The sequence below is a fragment of the Erythrolamprus reginae genome, chromosome 1, assembly GCF_031021105.1.
Source record: "Erythrolamprus reginae isolate rEryReg1 chromosome 1, rEryReg1.hap1, whole genome shotgun sequence".
Lineage (NCBI taxonomy): Eukaryota > Metazoa > Chordata > Lepidosauria > Squamata > Dipsadidae > Erythrolamprus > Erythrolamprus reginae.
In genome coordinates, this window is record NC_091950.1 from 279482951 (window position 1) to 279510745 (window position 27795).

Here is a 27795-nt window from a genome sequence, read left to right on the forward strand (position 1 = left end):
GGATTGTAAATTGGGTGTATTCTTGAGCATATGTGAACACGACATGTTCGAAACTGCCAGAGCCTTCATGGCACCCCAGGAAGTCCAAGACATATTGTGGGTAGTCCTCATCGATAAATTATAAAGGCATTATGCTTCTTTGCCTTCCAGAATTGGAAGGCACCATGCCTTTCATCACAGATATCAGGCAGAAGGAGAAACTATTAATATATGGCAGCTTTGAGGGTGTCTGCCCAATATTGTGAATTTAGGGATTTAGAGGATCTCCTCTTGGACCAGTTAGTATGTGGGGTTAGGGATCTAAGGCTCCATTCGAGACTGTTGGCAAAAAAGGATGTCCCACTCCAAACAGCATTAGAGGAGAGTGCAGCTTCTGAAATGTCCATTCAGTTGGCAGTAGATTTGTAAATGTCTGTGGGGCTCCAGGAGGTGGTCAAATGGGACCCTCTGACTGAGGCGGAAGACGAAGTGAGTTGACTACAAACTACTTCAGCAATGAGCCGATGATGAGATGTCAAGTGGCCCCAGGGAGCTGTGAGAGTTGTGGAGGAACAAAGACTGCTTTATCATTTACAGGGATTCCAGCCATAAAGAAACTGTGGTTGGCCATGCCGGCACAGAAGTCACCAATTTTTTTTTACCTCATGCTAGAATTGGAGAGAAAACCCTGTGATGGAAATAGATTTCTTGGAGCACCCTGAAGAGATTGGTTTCCTCCATGTTCAAATGGTGATTGTCTTCTCCCAACATATGCCTTCAGGATTATCAAGGTAATCAGATTCCCGTTGAGGATTGTGGGAAATTTGCTGGCCGCTCCATCCATTGACTTGTAGAAGCAAGATTAGCCTTTCCTAATGGTGCCTTCCAGGAGATAGCCATCCTCTATATCATCTCCCAAGGCTATGCTACAAAGAGTTAGAACAACTAAAGTCCAAGTTATCAGGGGACATGAGATGAGGAAGGCTGAATGAGATAAAAGTTTGTAAATATTCTCTACTATAAAGATTTCAAAAGCTGGATTCCTTAAAAGTGAGAAAATTCCCACATTACTAATGGTCGTAGTATTCATATTACTAACTCTGCAAAAAGTATCAACCTCACTGCCAATATAGTTAATTATTCTAAAACGATAAGAATAAAAAGATATTACTAAAATATTTCAGTGGCTTTTCAAATCAAAGATAGTAAAACAGTAACTGTAGAAATGAATCAACTGGGTTTTCTGTAATTATTTACAACAAAACCATCTGTGATATTTTGCTGTGTAAAGGCCAGAACCGAGCAATGTGTGTTTTGCCATAGGTTTATGTTAGATTTGGAAAGCTTCATGAGATCTCTATTCACCTTTTAAAATATTTTACTTTTTATAATACTTGAATCTTGACAATTAAAGTACAGTGGTACCTCTACTTAAGAACTTAATTCGTTACGTGACCAGGTTCTTAAGTAGAAAAGATTGTAAGTGGAAGCAATTTTTCCCATAGGAATCAATGTAAAAGAAAATAATGCATGCAAACCCATTAGGAAAGAAATAAAAGCTCGGAATTTGGGTGGGAGGAGGAGGAGGAAGAAGAGGAGAAGAAGGTGAGGTGAAGGGAATCAAAATAGAAAATAAAATAAAAAAAATAAAAAAACCTTTAAGGCTTAAAAAAAAGAGGGACTCTGAGGCGGCAAGGAGGAGCATGCGCTTCCCATACACCCGGCACGAGGCTGTCTCCCGTAGACTGTGTCAGAGAAACCCTAACGGGCGAGAGGGGGGAACCTCCCGCTCCTTTGATCGAAAGGTGGCTACTACTGCTGCCTGCTTCCTCTTCCTGCTGAAGGACTCCCCTCTTCTCTTGCTCGCTCGCTTTGTAGCCTGCACCTGTCCTTTACTGTGGTGACTCCTCGGTTTGGCTGAGGACAAGTTGATCTGGCCAGGGCAAAGCGCCCCCTTTTGCCTTTCCGCGCCCATATGCTCCAGGAGGCAACCTCGCACCGGGTGTATGGGAGGCAGTGCAAGGGAGTCACCACAGCAAAGTGATTTATTCCCTCTCCAAGCACCCAAAGAAGGAAAATGCTTTGTTCGCTCTGGACTGCCAAAGTCTCCTTAACCATCACCCAATGACTCATCTGGCAGCCCAGAAAAACCTGAGATGTCTGGGATTAAAGGGGGAATGGCCGGGCCAGTATCCCGCTCTCAAATTTCCTGAGAAATTTTTCTGGGCTTGGGTTCTCAAGAAGAGGCAAAAAAATCTTGAACACCTGGTTCTTATCTAGAAACTTTCTTAAGTAGAGGTGGTCTTAGGTAGAGGTTCCTAAGAAGAACCGGGTGTACATGGTTTCAATCTCAATCTCAATTTATAGTCTACTACATCATTTAAACTCACAATGTTGCACAAAGGAAGCCTGTACAACTATCCCTTGTTTTGGATATTATTTCAGTTTTGATTTTCATTACACAAATGTGTGCATAGTTACCCATTACTAAATTTGATTAGTTAATCCCACAATGTTCAATATATAGTCTAAGTTATCTACCATTCCTAATTTTTTTCTCTCTAGGTAGGAGTTCCTAATATTTCTAGATCTTTTAGAGATAGGTGCAGAAAAGACTTCTCCTAGTGCACTAATCTCAAAAACAGTTTAAGAAAATTGATTCTATGAAAAAGTTGTGATACAACACTTATTGTATAGATGATCTGCATGATAAGTAATACAAATTAACATAGGGCTTATTGCAATGTAGACTGGTGCAAGTGAGGTATTAACAGACTAAATTTTTTTTAATGGTACATGGGCACATCAAATCCCTGAAGAGAGCCTGAGTGATTGATTAGTCATTCATCCTCAATTACAATTAAGCATCTCCATGCCAGTTGCAATCCACAGATATTAGTCTGCTTCTGTGATCTTTATTTGGATAAAGGTTGTTACCATTCAATTCTAATACTGGAACTAAAGTAAAGAAATGAGAAGTGAAATGCCATGCTTTCAAACCTTTTTCTAACACAAGGCAGCTGAGGATTTGGCCTTATATTCTGAATCATAAGGGTGTGGCTTCCTTGATTTATGGAAACTTCATAACAGATTTTTGGGGAAACATGTAGATTTTAAAAGAACATTTAATTTCCATTTGTTTAAATTAAAACAACATGAAAAATACAAGTAAAATAGTAACAATTCTAACAAACTTCACTCTTGAGGCAACACAAACATTCTACATTTCTTTTTATACATCATCCCTTCGTTACAACTTACTGGCATTTTAATAATCACTCATTTTCCATTGATTTTATAAATAAATATTTTAAAGTAGATAATATAGATTAAAATATGGCACATCTTCATATATTTACCAAATGAATGTATAAGTCTGTTGGATTAAATCCCAGTTTAATACAAAAATCAGCACATTAAAAATGTCTTCACGATTCCAGGAAAGGAACTCTGTTAGTTTAACAGAGATCCCTATAAAGGCATTCCGAGTGATGTAATTGTAATGCTTTGGCATTCTCTCCAGAATTCCTTTAGTTCCTATGTATATGGTAACCATTGAGTGCCCAGTTTTGCACTTCTCCACTGCTGAACAATGCAAAGAAAATAGCTCCAAATAAGTTAATGGCAGAAGCAATATAAAATACGTTCCGCCATTCTTCTATAGTGTTCTGGTAAAAGAGGAATACAAAGGATGAATCAGTACAGCACGCTGATGCTTAAAAGGGATAAAAATGTTTTCCATTAAGATGTTTATTCAGTATCCTCTTGCAAGTCTTTTATTTTTATTCTTAACCTCATTAGAAAAACTCTTTTTCAATATTAGATGTTAGATTCAATATTAATCAAGTTAACAGCTCAGCAATTTGCAACTTTCTTAATAAAGGGAAGGGGATTTATACTTTAAAGATTATTACAACTGATTTCACTAATATTTGGTATTTGTGCCAGACTAGTACAGCTAACTAAAATTATCCACACTCGTAACTTCCTTCCAAATAACTCTATTGTTCTCTTCCCTATTGTTTTATTTCATCAACCTTGAGAGTTGAATTAAAGAAGAATAAAGTATGTAGGTTAAGATTACCCAATGAATTGCATGGCTGAATGAAAATTCAGCTTCGATATAAGCATCTTAGGCAATCTGAAATTGTGTCAGAATGATTACAGGTTCATACTGATATGATGACACAAACTCCACTCTTGCATATCTGAGGCCTGCACTTTCTTGTTGTTAAATAAACGGACAGGTTTCTTACTATAATTTCTGTGATATTCCTCCATTCTGCCTCTACTGTAGATAATCAATGAAGCGGGGGCCTTCTTTTGGTGCCATTATTTCTACTGTGAAAGGATTTTAAAAACTCCTATCTTTTTTTAAAGAAAGGCTGCCCACTTTCCATGAGAAAAGTAGACTAGTCAGTTTGGCCAAGATTAAAACTGTGTAGCTTGAAAAGGAATTCTAGAAATGAGTTTGAGCAAGCAGAAAAATTGTGAACTTAAATATGAATTACTAGTGAATACAGCCGAGAAGAACCAAGCAAAGCTTACAGATGGTGATTAAAGAAAGAAAGAAAGGTAAAAGTTAGATCGGGGAAAAACTACACAATTGAATACTTTGGGCTAACCCTTCAGTACGTTGCTTGTAAATTTCCAGTACAGTAATTCATAACTGGAATAATAAAATGCATAAAGAATCATGTGAATGTTGATAGTTAAGGCATTTTAATTCTCATTGTTAAATAAAAATGCAATGCTATTTCATTACTATACAGCAGATGTTTTAGCCAGGAAATTTGTTTCCACCTACTGCAAGATCTTTGTTAACAAATTAACTTCAGCAGTTGCACTACTATATAAATTAGAACTTTCTAAGCACCTAGACAAAGGGAGCTAGGATTAATTAACAATTATTTTAATTCCATGTTAGGGTATGGCTACTGTTTGACTTAGGCAGATTCTATTCTACCTAACTGAACTGCAACCTCAGGCATAATTAAATAGCAAAAAGTCAGAAAAAAGGATGTGAAGATTCAACCATCTCTCTTAAAGAAAATGTTTAGATGTTATACTCCCAACTCTTGTTCAGGAACAAGCACCAAATTCAGTTCTCCAATGCACTTGCAAGAAGAGTCCAAGATGGGTAATTCTACAGTCTGATTGGTCGGGACTGAGTTTAATTTAAATATTAGGCAGGCACCGCCCCCTTAGCCCTCCAGTCTAAAAAACTCAGTCGCAGTAAAGGGACTTTGAGTTTGTTTCTCTTCAATAAAATTGTGTTTATTGTTGAATTTTTCATGTATTAATTATGTATTAATGTATTAATCACCCTTTCTTTTCTCTTTCACTCTGCAGGTGCAGCTGGGGGATGCCTTTTTTTTCCTCAGGCAGCTCTGGATCTAAACCTCCAGTGGGTTGGATCCAGGAGACTGCAGCTACTCCCTTTCCAACCCTATCAAGGGTTGTTTGCTATCAGGGAGAGAGCGCCCGGGGAAACTACCTCCGAGGTAGACCCCGGAGGAGAGGAAGGGGTTGCCGTCTCGGGGGGGTCCGCCCCTCCCGTGGCGAATATACCTGAGGGCCAGGGAGCGAGCTGATCGATTTGCCCTCGGGGGGGGCGCAGCGGACGCCAACCCCCCACCCCCCCATGTCACCCTCGCGCCTCCGATCACCTGGAGAGGCGCTGGGAGAGGAGAGCGCCGTACCGGGTCTCAGGCTGGAGGCGCAGGGAATCGTTGGCCGAAGCTTAAACTCGGCGTTGGCTGTCAGAAGTGGCGGGCGGGAGAGCTCGGCTTCCCACCCGTTTCCATGGAGACGACTCGGCGGCCATTTTGGGGGCCGATTTCGGCTGAGGAGCCGATTCGCTTCGAAGGCGTCATTGGTTACCAGGGCAACGGCCCAGTAGCCATTTTTTTCTTTCTGACGCTGCCCTCCTGGAACGTTGCCCTTTGGCGCCAAGTGTCTCCTCTGCCTGGAGACACGCAGGCGCACTTCAGAGCAGGGCAGTTGCTGTTCTTATCTGTCAGCAACAAGAGCGTTCGTGACAGGCCGGAATTTCTCTGTACTGATTCATCTCTTCGTGAGTTATTTCAGCTGTCATGGCAGACCAATCGGTTCAGGCTGGGGAGGAGGCCTCTGCCACTAGGCCCACTACTCCCAAGGAAAGGCCTCAAAAATCTAAGCCATCTCAGGGGGCAGCGCTCAGGGAGGCTGAGAAGCGCATTAAAGCTCTAGAGAAGCAGCTAGAATCCTCTCAGAGGTCTGGGGGACCACTGCCTTTGCCTGCTCAACCCCTCATTGCCATCCCTCCGCCGGTCTCCCCCTTATTCACACCAGGGGTTGTAGGCTCGGCCTCAGAGAGGGATTGGTCACCGGAGAGGCCCTTTCAATCCTCAGCTTCTTCTAGACCTGAGGCCCTCGCATTTGGAAGGCAAGCAGCGTGGCCTAACACCTTCACTGCTCCACAGCCAATCCTTCCTCAATGTGGTCAGGCACAAGCAGCCACATTCACCCCTACGGCTGCTGGATTGCGCACGGCGCAGGATGCCTGGCAGAGTATGCCCCAGGCCCTGCAGGACCTAATTGTCAGCGCCTACACGCAGGGACAGGCTAGTGTGGCTCAGCAGCAGCAGTTACCTGCGGGCCCGGCTCCATCGAGATTCAGGGACCCCTGGATTGCTCCAGCCACTCAATCCATGCTGGAGTCCAAGGATGAGGATGACTTTTCCAGAGATGACTTCAGCGAGGCGGAGGATGAGTTATCTGGCGATGACCAGCCACCAGAACAACCTGCGTTGCCCGGTCTGTTCAAGTCCTCCCTCTTCAGGGTCCTGCTGAACAAGGCCAAGATGACCATTGACCAGGCTGGAGAAGGAGGTCAGGGGGTTCCTTCGGCACTAGGTCAGCCTACAGGGGGTCTCTTTGTGTTCCCAAAGCAGGAGACCGTTAATGTACCATCATCCCATTTGTTCCTGGAGACTGTACAACGCCCATGGGAGAGCCCTGCGACAGGCTAAGGCCCGCCTAACTTGGAAAGACGCTTTTACACCTTTGACCAGGCCATGGAGGATCTCTTAGAGATGCCTACGGTGGACAAGCCGGTGACCAGCCTGGTCTCAAATGCCCTTGTTCCTTTGGTGTCTCAGGAGGGATTAAGGGCTGAGGACAAAAGGGCGGACAATGTCGTTCGCAGGGCCCATCAAATGGCGGCTTGGGCCGTAAGGGCTGCTTCAGCAGCCTCTTTCTTTAATCGGGCTACGATCCTCTGGATACAAGAGATCCAGTCCAGAGTGGATCCACAAGATGCGAGACTTCGCCAGGACCTGAACAAACTGTTGGCGGCCACGGAATTTTCCGCGGATGCCACAGTTAATGCGGCTAAGTTCACATCTAGAGCAATGGCGTCGTCGGTCGCCTCCCGCAGGCTCATTTGGTTGCGGAATTGGCAGGCCGATGTAAAATCCAAATGGGCCCTTGCTTCTTCACCGTTCAAGGGCAAGAAACTGTTCGGAGAAGTCTTGGACGATGTATTAGTGGAGGACAGGGACAAGAAAAAAGTTATGCCCAGCTCCAGCAAGAAGCAGGGAAGGCGCTTTACCCCCTACCAACGGAGGCAGCCCTTTCGGAATGACTCCGCCTCGACCAACAACCAGGGGTCGAGGTCCTACTTTCAAGGATCCTTCGGACAAGGTTCCTTTCGTTCGGACAGGACCCCGCAATTTGATCGCAACAGGTCCTTCCAGGGCCGCCGTCCCTTTAGAGGTTCCAGCAGGGGGTTCAGAAAGACCAAGTGACTTTCCTGTGGATACCCCCTTGGGCGGCAAGCTACTACATTTCTCAGACGTCTGGAAAAACACCTCTTCGGACCCATGGGCGGCTGCCACGGTCTCAGAAGGTCTGAGGATCGAGCTTCTTCGCCCTCCACCTTGCCGCTATCTGCCATGTCGTGCTCCCTTGCACATTCCCAGGAGGAGGCTTCTGTACCAAGAGGTGTCTCACCTGTTGGAAATAGGAGCCATCGAGGAGGTCCCTCTACCTCAACAGGGTATGGGGTTCTACTCAGCAATCTTCCTGGTCCCGAAGTCATCAGGAGGGGTACGTCTCATACTGAACCTTCGGAGATTGAACCTTTATGTAAAGTACAGAAGGTTCAAAATGCATTCTCTAAGGTCCATTCTGGCAGCCATCAGGCAGGGGGACTACATGACATCCATAGACCTAAAGGAGGCCTACCTCCATGTCCCCATTTTTCCACCTCACCGACAATATCTACACTTCAGCCTGGATGGAGCTCATTTTCAATACAGGGCCATGCCCTTCGGGCTTTCATCGGCCCCAAGATCATTCACGAAGCTGCTGGATGTCCTCACGGCTGGTCTCAGGCATCAATCAGTGCGCCTGATGGCCTACCTGGACGACGTCGTGATTCTGTCCAGGACAAGGGACCTTGCGTATCAGGACTTACATCTAACGATCCAGACGCTTCAGGATCATGGCTTTTTGGTAAACTTCGAGAAGAGCCACTTGACTCCCATGACTCGGCTTGCTCACCTGGGAACCATCATAGATTCCAGGAGGGGTCTTGTCTTCCTGTCCCAGGAGAGGCAGTCCACCATCAGGGAGCTCGTTCGTGTCTTGGCATTGCAACGATACCCCAGGCTCTCCTTCCTGTCCAAGCTACTCGGTACGCTGGTTTCATGTATCGATATCATTCCATGGGCCAGGTATCACCTACGTCCTCTCCAGTGGTTCCTCTTGCCATTCCAGAGGAAGAAGACCAGCCACTCTCACCTACAGGTGCACCTCGACTCGAGGGTTCGAAGGTCCTTACAGTGGTGGGTGTCCCCAGCTCTAACAAGGGGTTCCCTATTTCTGGACCGAAACCTCCTTACGCTGACAACAGATGCCAGCTTGACAGGGTGGGGAGCTCATCTTTCCTCAAACTTGGCCCAGGGCCTTTGAGAACCATCGGACCTGAGGGATGTCAACATCAATTTTCTGGAGTTGAAGGCGGTTTCCTTGGCTCTCCTCAGTTTCGCAGACCTGGTAAGGGGTCAGCATGTCCTAGTTCGGACCGACGTTTCCACCCGGTCTCACATCAACAGACAAGGGGGGACACGGTCTCGACGACTGATGAGGGAGTCGGAGTCCTTGCTCAGGTGGGCGGAGACCAATCTGGCTTCCCTGTCGGCGGAGCACATCTCTGGGGTGGAGAATGTGTGCGCGGACTGGCTGAGCCGAGAGACCTTGGACCCAGGGGAGTGGCAGCTGGATCCCGCAATTTTTCTGGACATTGTTCAGAGATTTGGGAGGCTAGTCTTGGACCTGTTTGCTACTCGAAGCAACTCTCAACTCCCGCGTTTCTTCTCCCGCTTCCCGACCCCGGGTGCGGAAGGGGTAGACGCTTTTCGACTACAATGGCCACCAGGACTTCTGTACGCGTTTCCACCGATCTCCATCATTCCCAGGGTAATGCGGAAGATTCTGGAGCAACGAGCAGAGGTACTGTTGCTGGCCCCTTACTAGCCTCGCCGCATTTGGTTTGCGGATTTGATGCAACTGTCAGTGTCGCCCCACTGGAGGATCCCGGATCGCCGGATCTCCCTCTCCCAGGGCTCGATATCACATCCAGAGCCTCAGTGGTGGCAGCTGACCGTGTGGCGATTGAGCGGCAACATCTAAAACGCCACAATTTGCTGGATACAGTCATCGACACAATTCAGGCTGCTCGCAGACCTTCGACAAGAAGAATTTAGCAAGCGACCTGGGCTTCCTTTTGTAAGTTCTGTGAGGAACAGGAGGTGGATCCACAAAAGGCCTCCCCTTCTCATGGTCTTAAGCTTTCTTCAGGCAGGCTTAGAAAAAGGACTCGCACCAAACACGTTGCGCCGTCATGTGGCTGCTTTAGCCACGATAATAGGAGGAGACAGTTACCGCCCCCTCACCAGACATCCTTGGATCAGGGACTTCCTGAAAGGGGCAGCCAACATCAGGCCTCCACCAGTACATCGGTTCCCTTCCTGGGATTTGTCTTTGGTGTTACACGCTTTAACTGGTCCTCCATTCGAGCCGTTTCGCCATGTACCACTCAGATTATTGACTCTCAAGACTGCATTCTTGGTGGCGATCACATCTGCCAGGCAGGTCTCTGAGATTGCAGCTTTCTCCACCAGGGAGGACCTCTGCAGGTTCCACCCAGATAGAGTGGTCTTGAGACTGGACCCAGCCTTTCTTCCAAAAATCAACTCTACCTTTCACAGGGCACAGGAGATAGTGCTACCGGACTTCTGTGCCCATGGGACTCACCCTTCGGAGCTGCGGTGGCATAAGCTCGATGTCAGACGAGCTTTGAAAATTTATATCCGCAGGACTCAGGAATTCAGGATATCGGAGGCTTTATTCGTGTCCTTTGCAACTAGGACTTTGGGCACCAAAGTCTCCTCTAGGACAATAAGCCGCTGGTTGTGTGAATGCATCAAGGAGGCTTACCAGACTAAGGGATCACCTGTACCACAGGGACTTACTGGACATTCTACACGCAGTACGGCCACTACAGCGGCCTGGAGGACTCAGGCTTCTCTAGAAGACATTTGTAGGGCGGCCACTTGGGCGGCTCCATCCACGTTTGTCAGACATTATCGAATTGACTCCTTTGCTTCCGCGGAAGCAGCCTTTGGGAGGAGGGTATTACAGCGGGTGTGTTCCTTTTCAGAGCCCCCGGTCCGACCTTCTCCCTCCCTTGGTTAATATCTTGGGTATATCCCATCTTGGACTCTCCTTGCAAGTGCATTGGAGAAGGACCGTTGAAACTTACCTGAACGGTCTTCTCGATGCACTGCAAGGAGAGTCCAAACCCGCCCGAATTCGGGACCGGGGTTACTATTGGAAGGTTGTGTGTGTTTTTATTATATTTCTAGTTACCTTGAAGGTATTAATAAATGTTTGTTAGTTTTACTGCTCCTTCGTTTCTTTTAGACTGGAGGGCTAAGGGGGCGGTGCCTGCCTAATATTTAAATTGAACTCAGTCCCGACCAATCAGACTGTAGAATTACCCATCTTGGACTCTCCTTGCAGTGCATCGAGAAGACCGTTCAGGTAAGTTTCAACGGTCCTTTACTGACTTAGATACAAGTACAATGTGTGGAAATGGAAAATAAGAATTCAGTTAAGATTTAAATGAGCTCAAATTGGAAAGTTCCATTTATTTTTAATTTAAAGCAATATTTTAGAGAACTAGAAAAGTGATACTTGAAAGTTAGATTTTTTTTGTGCAAAACAAATAATTGTTTTTGTTTGTTTCCAATTAAACAAAAGGACAAAGGAGCCATAATTATAATTTATGTTATGTGGTTTTTATTGCACACATAAGCTAGTTAAAGTTAAAATTTTAACCCATTTCTAAAAATGCTTAACTGACATTCCTCCAGTATTATATTGAGAAATAAATGAAGAATTTTTAAAAAGCTGCTTATTCAGTTACAAGCTACTAGCTTTATGGCCTTTTTTAAAAAAATGATGAAACAAACATTATTGTGAATATATAGAAACATTCTTCAGAAGTCTGGTCTATATTTGTGCTGTGTTATCTCCTGATTTTATTTTACATTTACTTAACTTGGTTGGTGACTTTGGGAGTTACTTTGCACTGCTTTAGGAGAAGAATTATTTTAGAATAAGAGATTTGTATTGGGAAATCTCAGAACAAAATTTCTTTGCTAAAAGATATACTGTATTTTTACAGAGTTCTATCAAAATATAATACTAAGGGAAAATAATTGGTTGTATTTAATTAATTAATAATGTGATTTAAGACACACTGAAGTCAATATTTTCTTAAAAGTATCTAGACAGATTTATGTGATTTTTTTAAAGTAACAAAGTCTTTTTTGGGGGGGGGGGGTTTAACAGTGGCCATTTCTGGGATATATTTCCAACTTCTCAGCTGGCTTACAATTTTAGGATTTTGTGATAATTTCTTAACAAGAATAAATCAGATCCCCAATGCTCAGCTTCTTGATATCAGCAGGGGAATACAATTGTTATTCAACGAAGAATGGTACATGATACTTTTTTTTTACATTTCTAAAAATAAAATAAGTGTGACTTACACCGTGAGTCAGAACCTTAGCAACAAGTGGTCCTACCATTCCTGGAATAGTACCAAATGCATTTGTGATTCCAAGGAGGATGCCAGCATAGCTAAATTAATAGGAGAAAACAAGGATTAGTCTTTGGAACTTTCTAGTTCTCAATTTTGCAATTCTTTTCCTGCCCTTTCAGAACCAGATTAAATTATATGTGCACTTCCACAACAGAGGAATTTTCTCAACAGCAGTCCAAGCATTTTGGCATCCAAAGCCTCCCCTGACCGGCTGAAACAGAAGAGAAAGAATTTCACACATGATTCATCCACTTGTCTGCAAAGGATTAGAAACACTTCTCATGTGTCCAAGCTTCTTAGGATATTACAAGCATGGGGATTCCCACTGCAAATTAAATGATCTCCCTCCAACTGCATTTCAGTTCAGACTTGACAGCTAAGACAAAACTATACTTTCCAATGGTATTGCTGGATGAAAATATTTTTCTTTCATTACTAAGAAATCTCTACCAGCAAAGAATCTATGGTGGTCCTCTGGTATTTGTATCAGTTTTGGAGAACATGCCTGATATTGATGACGTTAAAAATTCAACTTCTGTGAACCTCTTTAGGAATGATATGGAAATCTACAATTTCTAAAATCACTCTTCATTGATTTCTGTGGCTTATACATATTACAATGAGATTATCTGTTTCAGGAAAGCTTAATTAACAGCTAGTAAAAATCTTAACTAGTAAAAACTGTTAAAAAAACTTACGATGGTGCAATATCCAAGTGGTTGATACTGTAACCTGACGTGGAAAATCCTCCAAGTGTTGTTGATATGGTTAAAAATACAACTGCCACTTCATAATTGCAACCTATAAATCCAGCCGCCATGAGGAATACTGCAGGCCCAACCATTCCTTAATTAAAACAAAAAATAGAAACTTTATACGCCTACTTACTATTAGTTTTAATGTAATGTAGTTTTGATTTTTGTTTATTTTTTATAAGTAACTATAGCTTTCAGCTCTTGACCTGTAACAGGATTGCTGAAGCATAATTTCACCCTTTATCCCTAAATAAAGAGATAACATTGTCTAAAATAGACAATAACTCAGCAGTACCATAGTATATTGTCAAGGAACAACAACGGCCATACACATTCCTTGGAATTCATAAATGGAAACAGGTGTATTGTTCTCTGATCCATCCAAGCTCAAGGAACCCACTACGCTATCATCAGCGCAAGAAAGTCAATATATTGGAGACACAGGGGATTAGTATTATGTAGACATTTGGAAATAAAAACAGCAGGATTTTAAAAGAAAGCAGGTAGAACAGTGGGCACACAAGATGACGGGATTTGTAATTTTATAGCAAAATATATGCACTGTGTAGAAAGGTTGGACTCCTTATTTTTTCATAAATTCCCAATAACTGGAGTATATATTTTGCTTTTTGATTTATAACTTGCAAAAATCAAAACTGAGTGCAGTCATATGGTGATCCACCTAATGTCCGGTACAATGTACAAACACAATTTGAGGCTCAATTATAGTTCTACATCAAAGAGACTTAAGAATGCATAAGAAATATAGTGACATTACATGGTCAGTTCAGTATGTTAATGTTCCGACCAAGCCTTTGCAGAAGAAACAAACTCCCTGGAAAGAAAACCCCCTGTTTATTTACACATTGGAAATTAATTGCATTTACCAACAGAAAAGTCCAGGAAAGAGTCTTGTAAGAAGTTAACTGAAACAATAGTTCTTATTGGGCCATTATGATAAATGTAAATTTGTGGGCTCCCAGTCAGGAGGCTGCAAATTAAGTCAGTTCAAACAGAGAAATTGACCAACCTTGGTACTGGCAAGGCACTCTTTGTCGCATGAAACACACAAGGAGCAAACTTTGCAGAAATGCGAGCCATTGTCTGCGACAACCAAACCACTCCCCTTTCTTCCTATTTCTGTCCAAATTAGGGAGGGGCCAGTCAGCATCCATGTTTATTTTGCTTCTCAAGCTGGCTCATTGTCCTCCGTTTTTCACCTTGCTTATATCTGCTCTGCACATATGCACATCTGGAACAAGTCCCAGCTGTTCCTCCTCCTCACTCATCTCTGACTTTAAAGGCAGCTGCCTCTCTGGCTGGGAAACACCAGATGGCCCTGGCTCTATCTCTGTGTCTGACACTGAGCATCCACCAAAGCCTTCCTCAGGCTCCAGAATTGGCCCAAGTTCTTCCCCAACCTTAGCATCATTAGAGTCTGCCACCAACTCTACTGGCAGCTTGCGGTCCACAACAATTAAATGGTAGAAATTTAACATAGTTACTAAAAGATTCAAATCAATTCAAAATGATGGTGTTTGCTAGAGTAATATGAAATTGTTTTAATGGCTTGCCTACAATTATACTTATGCTTTCTACTAGCCATATTACAAAATGTGCATCAAAACTCCTGCTAGACTTTCTTGGAGGTTCAGTTGCCTTTGTTGGTAAATATTTGTCCATATGATTTAAAGAAATCAACTGTTTTTTTAATGCAAGCTAAGAGTATATTAATTTGTGTGCTCGAGGTGATACTTTGAGATTTGCTGTTTATTACTATTTTGCTATGATAAAAACTAAAAATTTAAATTAGAAAACATCGAGTGATTATCCTGCTTTCTATTGCCATCTAGTGTACAAAATAATTTTTAAAATTCAGATGGGGTATGCTGCCTTTCATGTTTTATAGCAACATCCAAGCTGTTGCTGCAGCTTTTCTTAAAATCAACATACTGAACTTATATTAAAAATCAATTGGGTCAGTAAAAAAAAGTTATTAACAATCTCCGATATGTTCAAAGCTACTTATTTTAAGACAAGACAGCAACTCAGTTTTGCAGCAATTCTTCTCAGCCCCAAGGAGCTTGAGAAATCTCTGTGTCTCTCTTCTCTCTGTCTCTCCATTTCTTTCTTTCTTTCTTTCTTTCTTTCCTTCTTTCTTTCTTTCTTTCTTTCTTTCTCTATCTTTCCGTCTCTCCCCCTGGCCCCCACTGTCTCTCTCTGTCTGTCTCTATCTTCTGGAGGCAGGGGAAGTGAAAAACAGGCAGTTTTCACCTGTTTTTAGGCACCCTGTTTTTCACTCCCCCCCGCCTCCAGCATTCTGCAGGCCAAAATGGATTATTTTTGGCCATAAATGGCCTGTTTGTGCCCATGTCTTGGCCTCCTGGGGCAATCTGTGGGCCCTTATTTTTCACCTCCCCTGCCTCCAGCAACATTCTACAGTCCAAAATTGTTAGCTTATTTTTCAGTTCACGCCCACCGGGCTCGTGAAAGTACATCCTGTGCTCGGCTAAAGGGTGGGTGGGGCGATGTGGGTGGGGCAACCTTATAGCCCTGTGCACGTCAGATTAATGGCTTTGGTGGGCCGCATTTGGCCCACTGGCTGTAGTTTGGGGACCCGTGGCCTAAATATTCCTAGAGAAGATTCTTTCCTGAACTTCAGGAGAGCTAATTTTTAGTTAATACTACAGAATCTACTTTGTATTATGCCACTGTATCAGGTGGGCAACAGTTTGAATTGGCATAAGGCAGCTTCCTATCATTTTGAGCAAAATTATAATGCTAGGCTGTTTTGACCATGCTTTCCTCCCCCCCCCCCCAAGGCCAAAAGTTTCTTAAAATATCAGGGTGATTCTTATAATTGTTAGATGTTGAGAAGTGCTAGCCCGGCAGGGAGGGAGCTCAAACAGGGAGTTAGCCCTTTTGCATCTGTGCAGTGACTCTAGGCTAAGACTACTCCTCCCCCAGGTTTCTTAGAGCCTTGTCTAATTGTTCCCAGGTGTAAGCTGCCAGACTGGGGAAATTCCACTATTACAGGTAGAACATAATAATTAGGTTGCATTCTGCAATGTGGTCTGGTGGCTCACACCTAAAATAGATGTAATTACCACAGGGGAATCTTATTTTAAGAATCATGCAACATGCATATAGTCTTGTAGATTGTGACCTTCACACATATGCAAGATATGTTGGGTCAATACAGGAAGGAGCAGGGTCCCTCTGACCAGTAACTGTATTATAATTAGAAAAGCCCATCTTATGTAAGTTTTTGCTGGATTTTTAAAATTAAGGGAGACTAGGATAGCGCTATTTTGGCCTTGTTCTAGTCTTATCAGCTAGCCATATCCTTACTGGGATTTGATCCCGGGGCTACATACTCATTAATTTATTTCCTGAATATATATACTCATTATATATCATATATACATACACATATATACATATATACACACATATATATATACATATATATACATACATATATATATGTGTGTGTGTGTGTGTGTGTGTGTGTGTGTAGATTGTTCTGAGTTCGGGTTTTGCCCCGTGTAATAATTTGAGTGTCTATGCGACGTTTCGGTGAAATCACATTCACCATCATCAGGCTGAAGTTTTAAGCTTCGTGCTGTTGCGAAGGATAGGTCATTAGGATTGGATAAAGCCCCTAACAGAATTCCCCAGGCCGGGCATAGAAACCAGCTACATGAGGGTAGAGCAACCCCCAACGGGAAGCAAGGGAACATACTGGAGCAACATGGAGGTAGAGGGGGAGGGGCACAATGCAGTTCCAACACAGGGGACAAGGGGGGATTAGAACAGTGCAGACCTAAGACGAGGGCATGGGCAAAAAAATTGCAAGAGCAGACATGTACCACTATAGAAAGTAACAACGATAATGGGGGGGGGGAAAGTAATACCAAACACCTCCGAAGTATTGCCTCATAACTCCATCTCCTCCCTTGGGGAGGGAAAGAGGCAACAGACACGAGTAAAAGCGGTAGATCCCCCTTTAGCCAGCATGAGCAAGCCCACAATTAGGCTTGCCGCAGAGGGGAGGGAAGGGTGTGGCCCTATGACGCGGGCAATGAGCAGACTGAATAATGCTTTATAAAGGTGATTGTCTCTCATGGCATTTTAATACTCTGACGAAGTTAGCAGCACGCTAACGAAAGCTAAGTGGTTTTATTAAAGTTTCTATGTTCCGGTGATCGAGATGGCTGCTGCCTCATCATTCACACACACACACACACACACACACACACACACACACACACACACACATATATATATATTCATTATTTATTTTTTTATTTTATTTTATTTTTATTTATTAGATTTGTATGCTGCCCCTCTCTGAAGACTTGGGAGGGCTCACAACAATAAAAACAGTACAAATCCAATAGTTAAAAGAATTTTAACTATATATTGAGAGAATGTATATATACTGGAATATATATATTCTAATATCAAGAATAGTCCTAAAAATGCGAGTTCCAGGTACATACGTGAATGATGAGGCAGCAGCCATCTCGATCACCGGAACATAGAAACTTTAATAAAACCACTTAGCTTAGAGTATATTCTAATATACTCACAGATTCTCAAAAGTTAAAAGATGGATATCAAATGCTAAGTAATCTAAAATACCAAGTATTCTCAATGAGCTATAGGCTACATTACAAACAAATGCTTTTCTTACCTATTACTGTAAATGTTTTGCGAACACAGACGGTGGACATATTTTTCTTTTCCCGCAAATAGTCTGCAAACTGACCACACACAATTATACAAACCCAGCAGCCAAAGTAAGGAAGTGCAGATAAGAATCCATTCTGTAGAGGGGGGAAATGGTTGGGGATGGTTCTGTTATTAAAAATAGTTTTAACAATTCTTTGTTGCATCATAGATATGAGTTACGATGTACACATGAGTACTGTATCATATTTTTAGATATGATCAAATACACACCCACCCATCCCTATAGAGAGGATCACATTTAAAAATAAGTACAAAGAAACAATATACTAGTAAATAATTCAGGCAGGTGACCAGTAATTTATATACAACTTTTTGTGACTCTTTTGATACTGATCCATCTTCAGGTTACGTCATTCTTTCCAAACAATCATCAATCAGATGTTTGACAAGATGAGAAAAATATAGACTGTCTCTGGCTTCCTTCACTATAAAAGCTTTTGTATGTACATAATTTGGATATGAAACTTCCAGACAATTGTTGAAATTGCCTGAAGCCTTTGAGAATAAAGGTATTACTTAAGCACAAGTAACCTTTTTTAATGATAAATGATGGAAACACAAATAGCACCTATTCCATTGAAGAGACCCATTATAAATTTAAGATAAAGCTTTTTTTTCATGATTCTGGATTAGAATGGATATTGCCATTGCCTCATTTGGTTTAGCCACATTTTAATGGGAGAGAGGGAAATACAACAACCCCTTTTAGATTTACTGCAGTAAAAAGAAGCAAAACACCCCTCCCCATGTAGATCAATGGTGTCAAACAGTGTCACACACAGGCCATGGCCACCCCAGCTCCATGAATGGGAAAAATGTCATGAAACGTCACGTGACGGCAATGTGACATGGCAAGTTTGACACCCATGATGTAGCCTATATAAAATGGAAAAAAAGGAAGCAAGATTCCAAGTTCTGATTACATAATAACTGAATAATTTAAACTGCTCTGTCCTATTACTAATATTCTTCCTTTGTATTTATTAAGTACATAACCTTCTGAAGAAATGCAAGTATGCATGAGGCAATATGTAGGAAGTCAACGTTTTTGTTCCTTTTAGAATAGTCTCCCCAGAAGACATAATTACTCGTGAAAAGACCCCACTAACAGAGTTAATAATGTCCATTTATTACGGTAGTTTCATAAGAGGAATTCTCCTGGAGTACACACATAGTAATTTAACTATAGCCATATCCCAGGAAGATTATGAAATACTTTGATTCTTACAAAAATCTGAACTATCTGTTGAATGGAAGAAGATACAGAAATGCAAGAATTGGGCCTAAGATTGGGAAATAAATTCTCATTCAGGCTAGATATTAACTGAATTATTTCAGAATAATCAGTACAGTTATAGAGCTTCCTGGATCTAGGTCTGTGATGGCAAACCTATGGCAGCCGTGCCACAGGTGGTACGCAAAGCCATATCGGACGGCATGCAAGACTCTGTCATGTTTCAACTCCAGCACACATGTGCACACTGGTCAGCTGATTTTTGGCCTTGGGAAAGGCCGTTTCACTCTCCGGATGCTTCAGGAAAGTTTCCCTGAAACCTCAGAGGCAAACCGGAAGTTTAGAAAAATGCACTGCCAGTTTGCAGTTGTGCTGTTTTTGCACTCCAGAGTGCTCAGGGAAGCTTCCTGAAGCCCCAGAGTGCAAAAAACAGCACAATGGGCAAACTGGACTCTGTAGTGTCATCTCCTAACCCTCAAATTTTACCTTTAGACTATCCACGATTGACCTCTCCAGATTCCTAAGAGGTCAGTAAGGGGCGTGCATAAGTGCACTAGCGTGATTCCATCCCCCATCCTAATGTCTCTCCTATGTTTCTACTAGCTCCATGTATATGAACTCTATGTATGAACTCCATGTATATGAACTCTATTATTCCCAATGAATATTTCTTCCATATTATTCCTAATGTCTTATCGTCTATTCTTTTATTAATATATTTTACTATGATTATATCCTCTGGAACCTACATTATGTATTAGACAAAACAAACAAACAAACAAACTTCTGGTTTCAGGCTTCAGAAAGTCCTGTGTGGATGCGCAGGGCATAGCGCAGGGAAGAGGGAAAGGAGGAGCCCACGTGCCTGCATGCTAGCACACCCACACACACCCTTTTGGCACGCAAACCAAAAAAAGTTTGCCATAACTGATCTAGGCTAATGATTGCACCACTTTAGGATGAAAGTTAATCTTTGTAAAGTTGGAATGCATAGGGTGGCTTACCTCCTGCACATCAAACCTCAATATATCCTTCATGTATGTAGGCAGCAGGGTAAGGAGAGTGTAGAATGTCCAATTATAAGAAAAGTGTGCAACAACAATGGCCCACAGTGGAACAGATTTCAACATGGCTTTCCAAGGCACAGATTTTTGGGTAGAAAGCTAAATGAAACAAATACATTCAAGACCTTAAGATCTCAAGCAATTTAATTTTTAAAGAATCTGTTATTCAGCATTTAGAAAGATTAATTCTGACATAGCCAATTTTTGCATATAGATGCAATATAAAAAAACTAGGCTATATGATCAGGTACTATATCTTACTGAATCTAAATATCTTTCACTGGAGAATAGCTACCAATATTTCACTCTAGTTTGTTAGGCTGTATTAACTTAAAGTGAAAATCATAGGTTTGAAGATGAATGAAACATTTAGTTGTTCTTGTCTGTTAATGTTTTAAAAAAATTAACATGATTAAAAGCATATTTATTTTATATAGACAGTGGATATTTATACTTTATACAGTGGAACCTCTACTTAAGAATTTAATTCGTTCGGTGACCAGGTTCTTAAGTAGAAAAGTTTGTAAGTAGAAGCAATTTTTCCCATTGGAATCAATGTAAAAGCAAAGTGTGCAAACCCATTAGGAAAGAAATAAAAGCTCGGAATTTGGGTTGGAGGAAGAGGAGGAAGAAGAGGAGGAAAGTTTCTGCTGAAGGAAGACGATGAGGTGACGGGAATAAAAAAAATTCAAAACTTTAAGGCTTAAAATAAAAGAGGGACTCTGAGGCGGCGAGGAGCATACGCTTCCCATACACCCGGCACGAGGCTGCCTCCCGTAAACTGCATCAGAGAGAGAAACCCAGGCGTGCGAGAGGGGGGAACTTCCCACTCCTTTGATCGAAAGGCGTCTGCTGCTGCCATCTGCTTCCTCTTCCTTCCCATGCTGAAGGGCTCCCCTCTCCTCTCGCTCACTTTGTAGCCGGCGCCTTTTCTTCACCGTGATGGCTCCTTGGTTTAGCTGAAGCCAAGTTGATCCGGCCGGGGCAAAGAGCCCCCTTTTGCCTTTCCACGCTCAGATGCTCCGGGAGGCAACCTCGCGCCGGGTGTATGAGAGGCAGCGCGAGGGAGTCACCGCAGCGAAGTGGTTTATTTCCTCTCCAAGCACCCAGAGAAAGGAAAATGCTTCGTTCACTCTGGACTGCCAAAGCCTCCTTAAGCATCACCAAAAGACTCCTCTGGCAGCCCAGAAAACCCCGAGATGGCCGGGATTAAAGGGGGAATCGCAGGAAATCTGCTGGGCCTTCGTCCCACTCTCAAATTTCTTGAAAATTTTTTCTGGGCTCGGGTTCTTAAGAAGAGGCAAAAAAATCTTGAACACCCAATTCTTATCTAGACAAGTTCTTAAGCAGAGGCGTTCTTAGGTAGAGGTACCACTGTACTGCAATTAATCTGGATGATAACTATTTGTTGATGGTTCATACCTGATGTGAAAGGGAAGACATAATATATTCTTTTTCAGCAGAAGAAATTGTCTTGTGAGCTTCAGGTGTATCACTAACCATACAAATCCAGAAAAGGAACCACAACACACCTAAGGCACCTTCAAGTGAAAGAATAGAGTGTGTGTATTTAAGTTGAAGACAGGGGGGTGGAAAGTACATAGCTAGACTAACTGGAAATAATTTGCATATGTATTGAAAGAGCCTTGTAATAATCCTTTGCAAGGGAAAAAAACCCTTAAAAAGTTACAGGGCATTTCCACAGCATTGTTTTTGTGTGATGTTTACAAGTTTATGTCAATGTGTCCCAGCTATATCGAAATCAATTGTTAGTGCAAAACAGATAGTACTTAACATATTAACTTTTAGATCTCTTGGCTCCAGTATGGCTAAAGGTGTTAAATACAAAATGATAGCAGCTGAGAGAGGAGAAACACACAAACACACCCCAGAAGTGCTTAGAAAATAGGATTATTACATGAAGGCTGAATTATTAAGGAAAATACAAGCCCACGTCCCATGACTGCTTCAAATCATAAAATTTCTCAACAATTTGCATTCTTGCATCTCCCTAACAGAAAAAATGTAATAAAATCACACAATCAAAATCTCCAGAAGTATGAAAAATAAAGCATCTGTACAAGTATAATAATTTAAGTAACTGCACTATTCTGGAATTAAACAAATAAAACCGTAAGCAAAGAATTATGCTTACAATGAGACTACTTACCAAATATGTAGAATACGTAACTCCAATCTACATAAAAGCATATTACACCAGACAAGGGAAGTGAGACAACTGTTCCTAGCTGGGCGCCTACAAATTAAAAGATTTTTTAAAAGAAAATGCTGGCAGTGTGTATCTTAGTAAACAAATTATTTATAAATCGTGGCTAAAATAACAACTGAGTTAAGGATAATCTTGGTTAAAAGCAAGGCCTGCATTATGGTAAGTCATGGCCATGAGTATCAGAAATAATACAGGAGAGAAGACAGGAAATTCATAGCCCAGCATCATCTTCTCACGCTCCCCTCCCCAGTCAACCATGGTCAAATTTAAAAATATTTATGAAATCTTACCTGCATATGAAATACTAAGGAGTTTACTGCGTTCTAATGGAGGAGCCCAATTAGACCACATGGCATGCATGGCTGGGAACGTTACACCCTGTAAAATATATATGCTTATAATATGTATGTATGTATATATATATATATATATATATATATATATATATATATATATATATGTATTATATATGTGCAATATATATATATCAAAAACAAGATAAAGATTCATTGATAAAATACAATATTTTATTCTAATGAATTTTTTTTTCCCTTCAAAAAATCTTGGGAAAGTATTGGTTATATTAGCATGAAGCCATTGTTTTCAACAAGTGCACATAGCCAAAGAGCAATTAAGCAAAACAAATTTCATGGCCACTATAGCAGATGAAAATGTTCTGTGGACAGTTATACTGATCACTCAATTTTTGCCAAGTTTTGCCCACCAAAATATTTCTTTTATCTAAATCCCTGGTTCCCAACATGGGGCCCATGCCCTACAAGGGAGCAATTTGATTTTTAATATGGGCAATTGGAACCTTGTTTAAACCAAGTTAATGGCCTTTTTAGGCTTCCTCCACATGAATAGGAGTTCACCTTTTGAATATAAGACTTATATGTCATGGGGGTGGGGGGGGGCGCATGAGGATTTTAGAGATGCTTAGGTGGGGCATGGGCAAAAAAAGGTTGGGAACCACTGATCAAGATCATAAAAACTGATATATAGTGAAGCATGATGCAATGTAATCAGGCAATGAATTTTTTTTTTAAACAAAAAAAAATAACATTTATACTTAAATTAAGTTAGACCCCAGTTAAAGTAATACAGAATTTAAAATGAAAACAAGAAACAATAATGTTTAAGATGCAAAGGGACAATCTGTTTTAGGATCAGCTTCTAAGAAATTAAATCTTTCATTGTTCACTAGAGTGAATATTATGGGCAGAGTCTATTCTTATAATGGCTGTTACTTTGGATGCCTCTCAAGACAATGAAACAATATTTTATTTCGGTCAACTCTTGAATGTTTTGCTCTGCTGGGTATTATTTTTAAAGCAACTCCAATGAGTAGATGTATGGCACTTTATTTATTAAATTTTTATGCTTCCCATTTCCCCTGTAAGGTAACTCTGGGCATAATTTTGCATGATTTCATGACTAAAACTATTTTGTGTTCCAAAATATTGAGAACTGCATTGACAATGATTAACTGTCCTCCATTAAATCATGTAAGGCAAGGGTGAAGCTGAAATTTGCCTTTGTGCCTTCACTTTGGGGATTTATGTGGGCATTCTTGGCATTCTTTGGCCAGCCCTCCCAGAAATACCTTCTATTAATATGAGGAGGACTGTAGAGGGTTGGATTATTCAGGTACAGAACAATATATTGCTCTTCATTTTTCACAAAGATGGGGCTTTACACTCCACACACTTCTCTTTACAAATAGTAGAGTTACACTCACAAAAGCCCCACACACATTATTTTCACAATGTGTTTCACATAATTTTCCTGTGGACCTAGAACAGTGCTTCTCAAGTAATGGGTGGGCCCTCCTGGGGGGCATGGAGCAATGCCAAGGGAGGGCTCATGACCCTAGGGAATGTGCTTTTTTTTTTTTTGCTGCAGGGAGTAGGGGTCTCTTGCACCAAACAATAGCACACAGTATAGAGCAGGAGATAGGAAGTGCAGATAACAAACCCTTAAGAGACACCATGGAAAAATATTAACAGGGATGAAAAGAAAAGAGAGAGATGGAAATAATGAGACCAACGTAAGTCTCCCGAAAGCTAAGATGAGGAAATATGAGAAAGCATATGTAGTGCTTGGCTTCACTGTGACTACGGTGGGAGACGAGGAAAGAGCGGTATGTTTACTATGTCTAAAAATGTTGGCAGCAGACATCATGAAGACAAATAAATTAAGGTGTCACTTGAACACATTACACCCCAATCACACTGATAAGCCGTTTGAGGTTTTTTCAGCGAAAACATGCCAAATATAGCAAACAATCATCCCGGCGGAGAGTTGGGGAGGGCCTGAAATATTTACTTCTTCCTGGGGAGGGGGTCGTAACAAAAAATAATTGAGAAGCAGTGATCTAGAAGAACAGAAAAGAAGAAACACTCAAGTTCCATATCTACGTCCAAAATGTGGAAGTTCTGTGACAAGATTTATGAGAGTGATGAGCCAGGAGATATGAATATGACTCATCCTCAAACCCTCAACTTTACCCTTAGATTATCCACGGTTGACCTATCCAGATTCCTAAGAGGTCAGTAAGGGGCGAGTACAAGTGCACTAGAGTGCCTTCCGTCCCCTGTCCTATTGCTCTCCTATTTCTCCTATACCTTTTTTCTATTCCTATATCTCTTCTTCTATTCTTTCATTGATATGTTTTATTCCTATATCTTCTCTTCTATTATTTCTTAGATATATTTTACTATGAGTATCTCCTCTATAACCTTCATTATGTATTTTACTGTGTGTATACCCACTAAAACCTGCATTGTGTATTGGGCAAAATCAATCAATTAAAATAAATAAATATCAAAACACTATGAAGGGGGGGGGTGTCAATTAGTGACTTGGGTGTTTCCCCTTCTTTCCCATCTAATTCTAAATTGTAATTAGATTGGTGGGCATTGGATTTGGTATTATGTACTGTGCTGTTTTTTATTATTGTTGTGAGCCGCCCCAAGTTTGCGGAGAGGGGCGGCATATAAATCCAATAAATCTAATCTAAATCTAATCTAATCTAATCCCATCGTTTTGACAATATCAAAGGAAAAACAAGAGATTACCTCGCCTAGACCTTCCAAAGCTCTGACTGCTATGAGGAACCCAGCTCCTAGGTCTGCTGCTAACGGTGTGAACAAGGTGAAAACAGCAGTACCCAAGATGCCAAATCCCAGCAGCAGCTTTGCCCCAAATCGGCGGGCCAGATATCCACCAGGAACCTGAGTTATAATGTAGCCATAGAAAAAGGAGCCAAGGATCCAGCCTTGCATATCAGCATCCCAAGGATATCTTTTTCCCTAAAAAGAGAAGAGGGTGAGACAATATTTACTACACCGTTAGAGCAAAAAAATAAAGTATTGTGTTCTCCCACTTTAATGACGCATGATTTTTTGTGGAATTTGCTCCCACTTACAATCTGGTTAACAAGTTCCATTTTTTGTAACAGTAATCTCTGTGTTCATTAATATGACAAACTTGAAAAAAGCTTCTTACAATGTGTACCCAGTACAAAACTACCACTTTTTAAAAAACTGCTAATTTAATTATTACAATATGTTGAAGAGAAGTGCTATAAAGTTGTTTTTAAATAATAACCCTTTTCTGGATTGTTTTTTATTTTTATTAATGCATTCAACTGATTTATGTTACCATGCTTGAAATACAAGATTTTGTTAGCAGTCCAAAGTGCATTTTGTTAAAGGCACATAAATAAAAGAAGTATCTTATACTAAATCTGATCACTGATATATCTCTGTTCTCTGTCTCTGGCCCAAGATATTAGTGGAGCCCGATATATATCATGCTAAGATAAGGGATAGTTTATTAAATATCATAATTGTATTGTATGATAAATCTGTATAAGATTGCATCATGTTTCATGTATTGTTAATGTCCCAAAATCAGTAGCGTTCCAAAGTCTGTATTCACACTTCATAAGGGAACTTATTCAAATACAAAACTTGACATGCAATACAATCCTACACAAATTTATCTGACTTCAGTTTCTTTGGGATCCTTGGCCCCTTATTCCTTGATTATATTTACAGAATGGCAGGTCAAATATGTTCATTTGGAAATGACTACAAGAGACTGGACTGCCACCTTTCAGAAATGGTGTAGTCTCCTGCCTGCCTAGGGTTGGACTTGATGACCTTCAAGATCCCTTCCAACTCTGTCAATCTGTTAAAAGAAACAACAAAGCGTTTTTTCCAAGCCTTTTCACAGAGCAATGCATCTTTTGGCAGTTTGAGGAACCAACATATGATATACTTTGTTTATTATAATTTGCAGAGATATTCTTGTTGTGGGAAGAAAAGAAATACACAAGTCAATAAGAACTTGCCAAAGCCTATTGGCATCCCAGTCTTCCATTATAGATCCAATTCTTAACAATCAGGTACAGCTGATATTCTCAAAAATAAACTTGTTAAAATTACCGTAGTGTTACGAGGAGCTACTGGAGAGGAAGAATGCTCCGGGCACACATTTGAAGTGATATTCTTGTTCAAGCTTGCATTTGGTTCTACCATGTCTACTAAGGCAACACTTAAATTCACACGAAGTGCATACAAGAGGAAGAATCCAAAGAAGGCCCATATTGCTAAACTGAGACGAGCAGAACACCATAAGGGCACTAAAAGAAAAAGAAAAAGATCTAATTGTTAATAGCATTTTCTTCCAAGGAGAAATAATACTTGTAGCCTTGCTCAGCTGTAATATTTTAACCAAATACAAGGGTCAATACATTACGATTAATCTATTCCTGCAAGAAGCAAGATGTAAAGCATTTTCTACTCCATTTATCCCCATCAAAAAACCATAGTAGTGGATTAAGTAAGACTGTACATGGGAATAAGTAACTGATTCACAAGAAAATAAGCAGACTTAACCAACAATGGTAAATTGTGATGATAATACCACATGGCACAAAAGAGGGTAGGAGTGCTGATGCTGGATTCACTTTGATAATCATCTGGATGCAATTCTACATTTCATCTGCAGACTATTAATATGAGCATGTTTTTATCAGGAAAGGCCTCCAAAGAGAGACAGCAAGGTCACCACTAGCAGATAACCACCTACGGGCTTGGCCTCTGCTATCAGGGCAGTGAGAAACTAAATAGATCAGGATAGGTATAGCTCCTGGTAAAGCTTTAATTTTATCAGAGACAGTAAAGACTACTGGAGATGGGGTGGCTCTTCTTTGGGGGGGGGGGGGTTCATCTCAGAAGAATCACAATTAAAATACTATATGACATGGAATTTAAAATACAAAATGCAACATTAAATAGGTGGGCTCCTATCTCCCCAGCTATCATATTTTGCTGTCCATAGACTCAAAGTGAAAAAGTTGAAAGTCCTCTGCTTCAGCCCTCTCAGCTGACACAATGCAATCATTGATAATGATTGATAACAAGAAGGGATGCAAATTTGCAACACTAAGAACAAACAGAATCTGAAAGTTAAATTGAATTCATGGCCAAAAAAATATAGGAGCATAAAAGCTGCAGGTAACAAACATTTTATTTGCTTATTGGATTGAAATATATAGTTACTTATTTCTCATAAGTGACTTGGAGTGGTTTACAAATATTACAGTT

The 27795-nt window shown here is 41.2% G+C and overlaps 1 protein-coding gene across 3 annotated transcripts in view; it reads right to left on the reverse strand.

The window, feature by feature from the left end:
• Window positions 1-3086: 3086 nt before the first annotated feature.
• Window positions 3087-27795, reverse strand: part of SLC17A5 (solute carrier family 17 member 5) — a 34395-nt gene continuing 9686 nt past the window's right edge. For all 3 annotated transcript variants that reach the window (XM_070733065.1, XM_070733066.1, XM_070733067.1), the window contains exons 2-11: window positions 26632-26828; window positions 25258-25491; window positions 22468-22555; window positions 22118-22204; window positions 21370-21488; window positions 19888-20046; window positions 17591-17723; window positions 12835-12982; window positions 12084-12174; window positions 3087-3647 (exon numbers count right to left, since the gene is read on the reverse strand). In XM_070733065.1, coding sequence (XP_070589166.1) covers window positions 3510-3647; window positions 12084-12174; window positions 12835-12982; window positions 17591-17723; window positions 19888-20046; window positions 21370-21488; window positions 22118-22204; window positions 22468-22555; window positions 25258-25491; window positions 26632-26828 — 1394 coding nt within the window. In that variant the 3' untranslated portion in view covers window positions 3087-3509. The remainder of the gene's footprint in view (window positions 3648-12083; window positions 12175-12834; window positions 12983-17590; window positions 17724-19887; window positions 20047-21369; window positions 21489-22117; window positions 22205-22467; window positions 22556-25257; window positions 25492-26631; window positions 26829-27795) is intronic.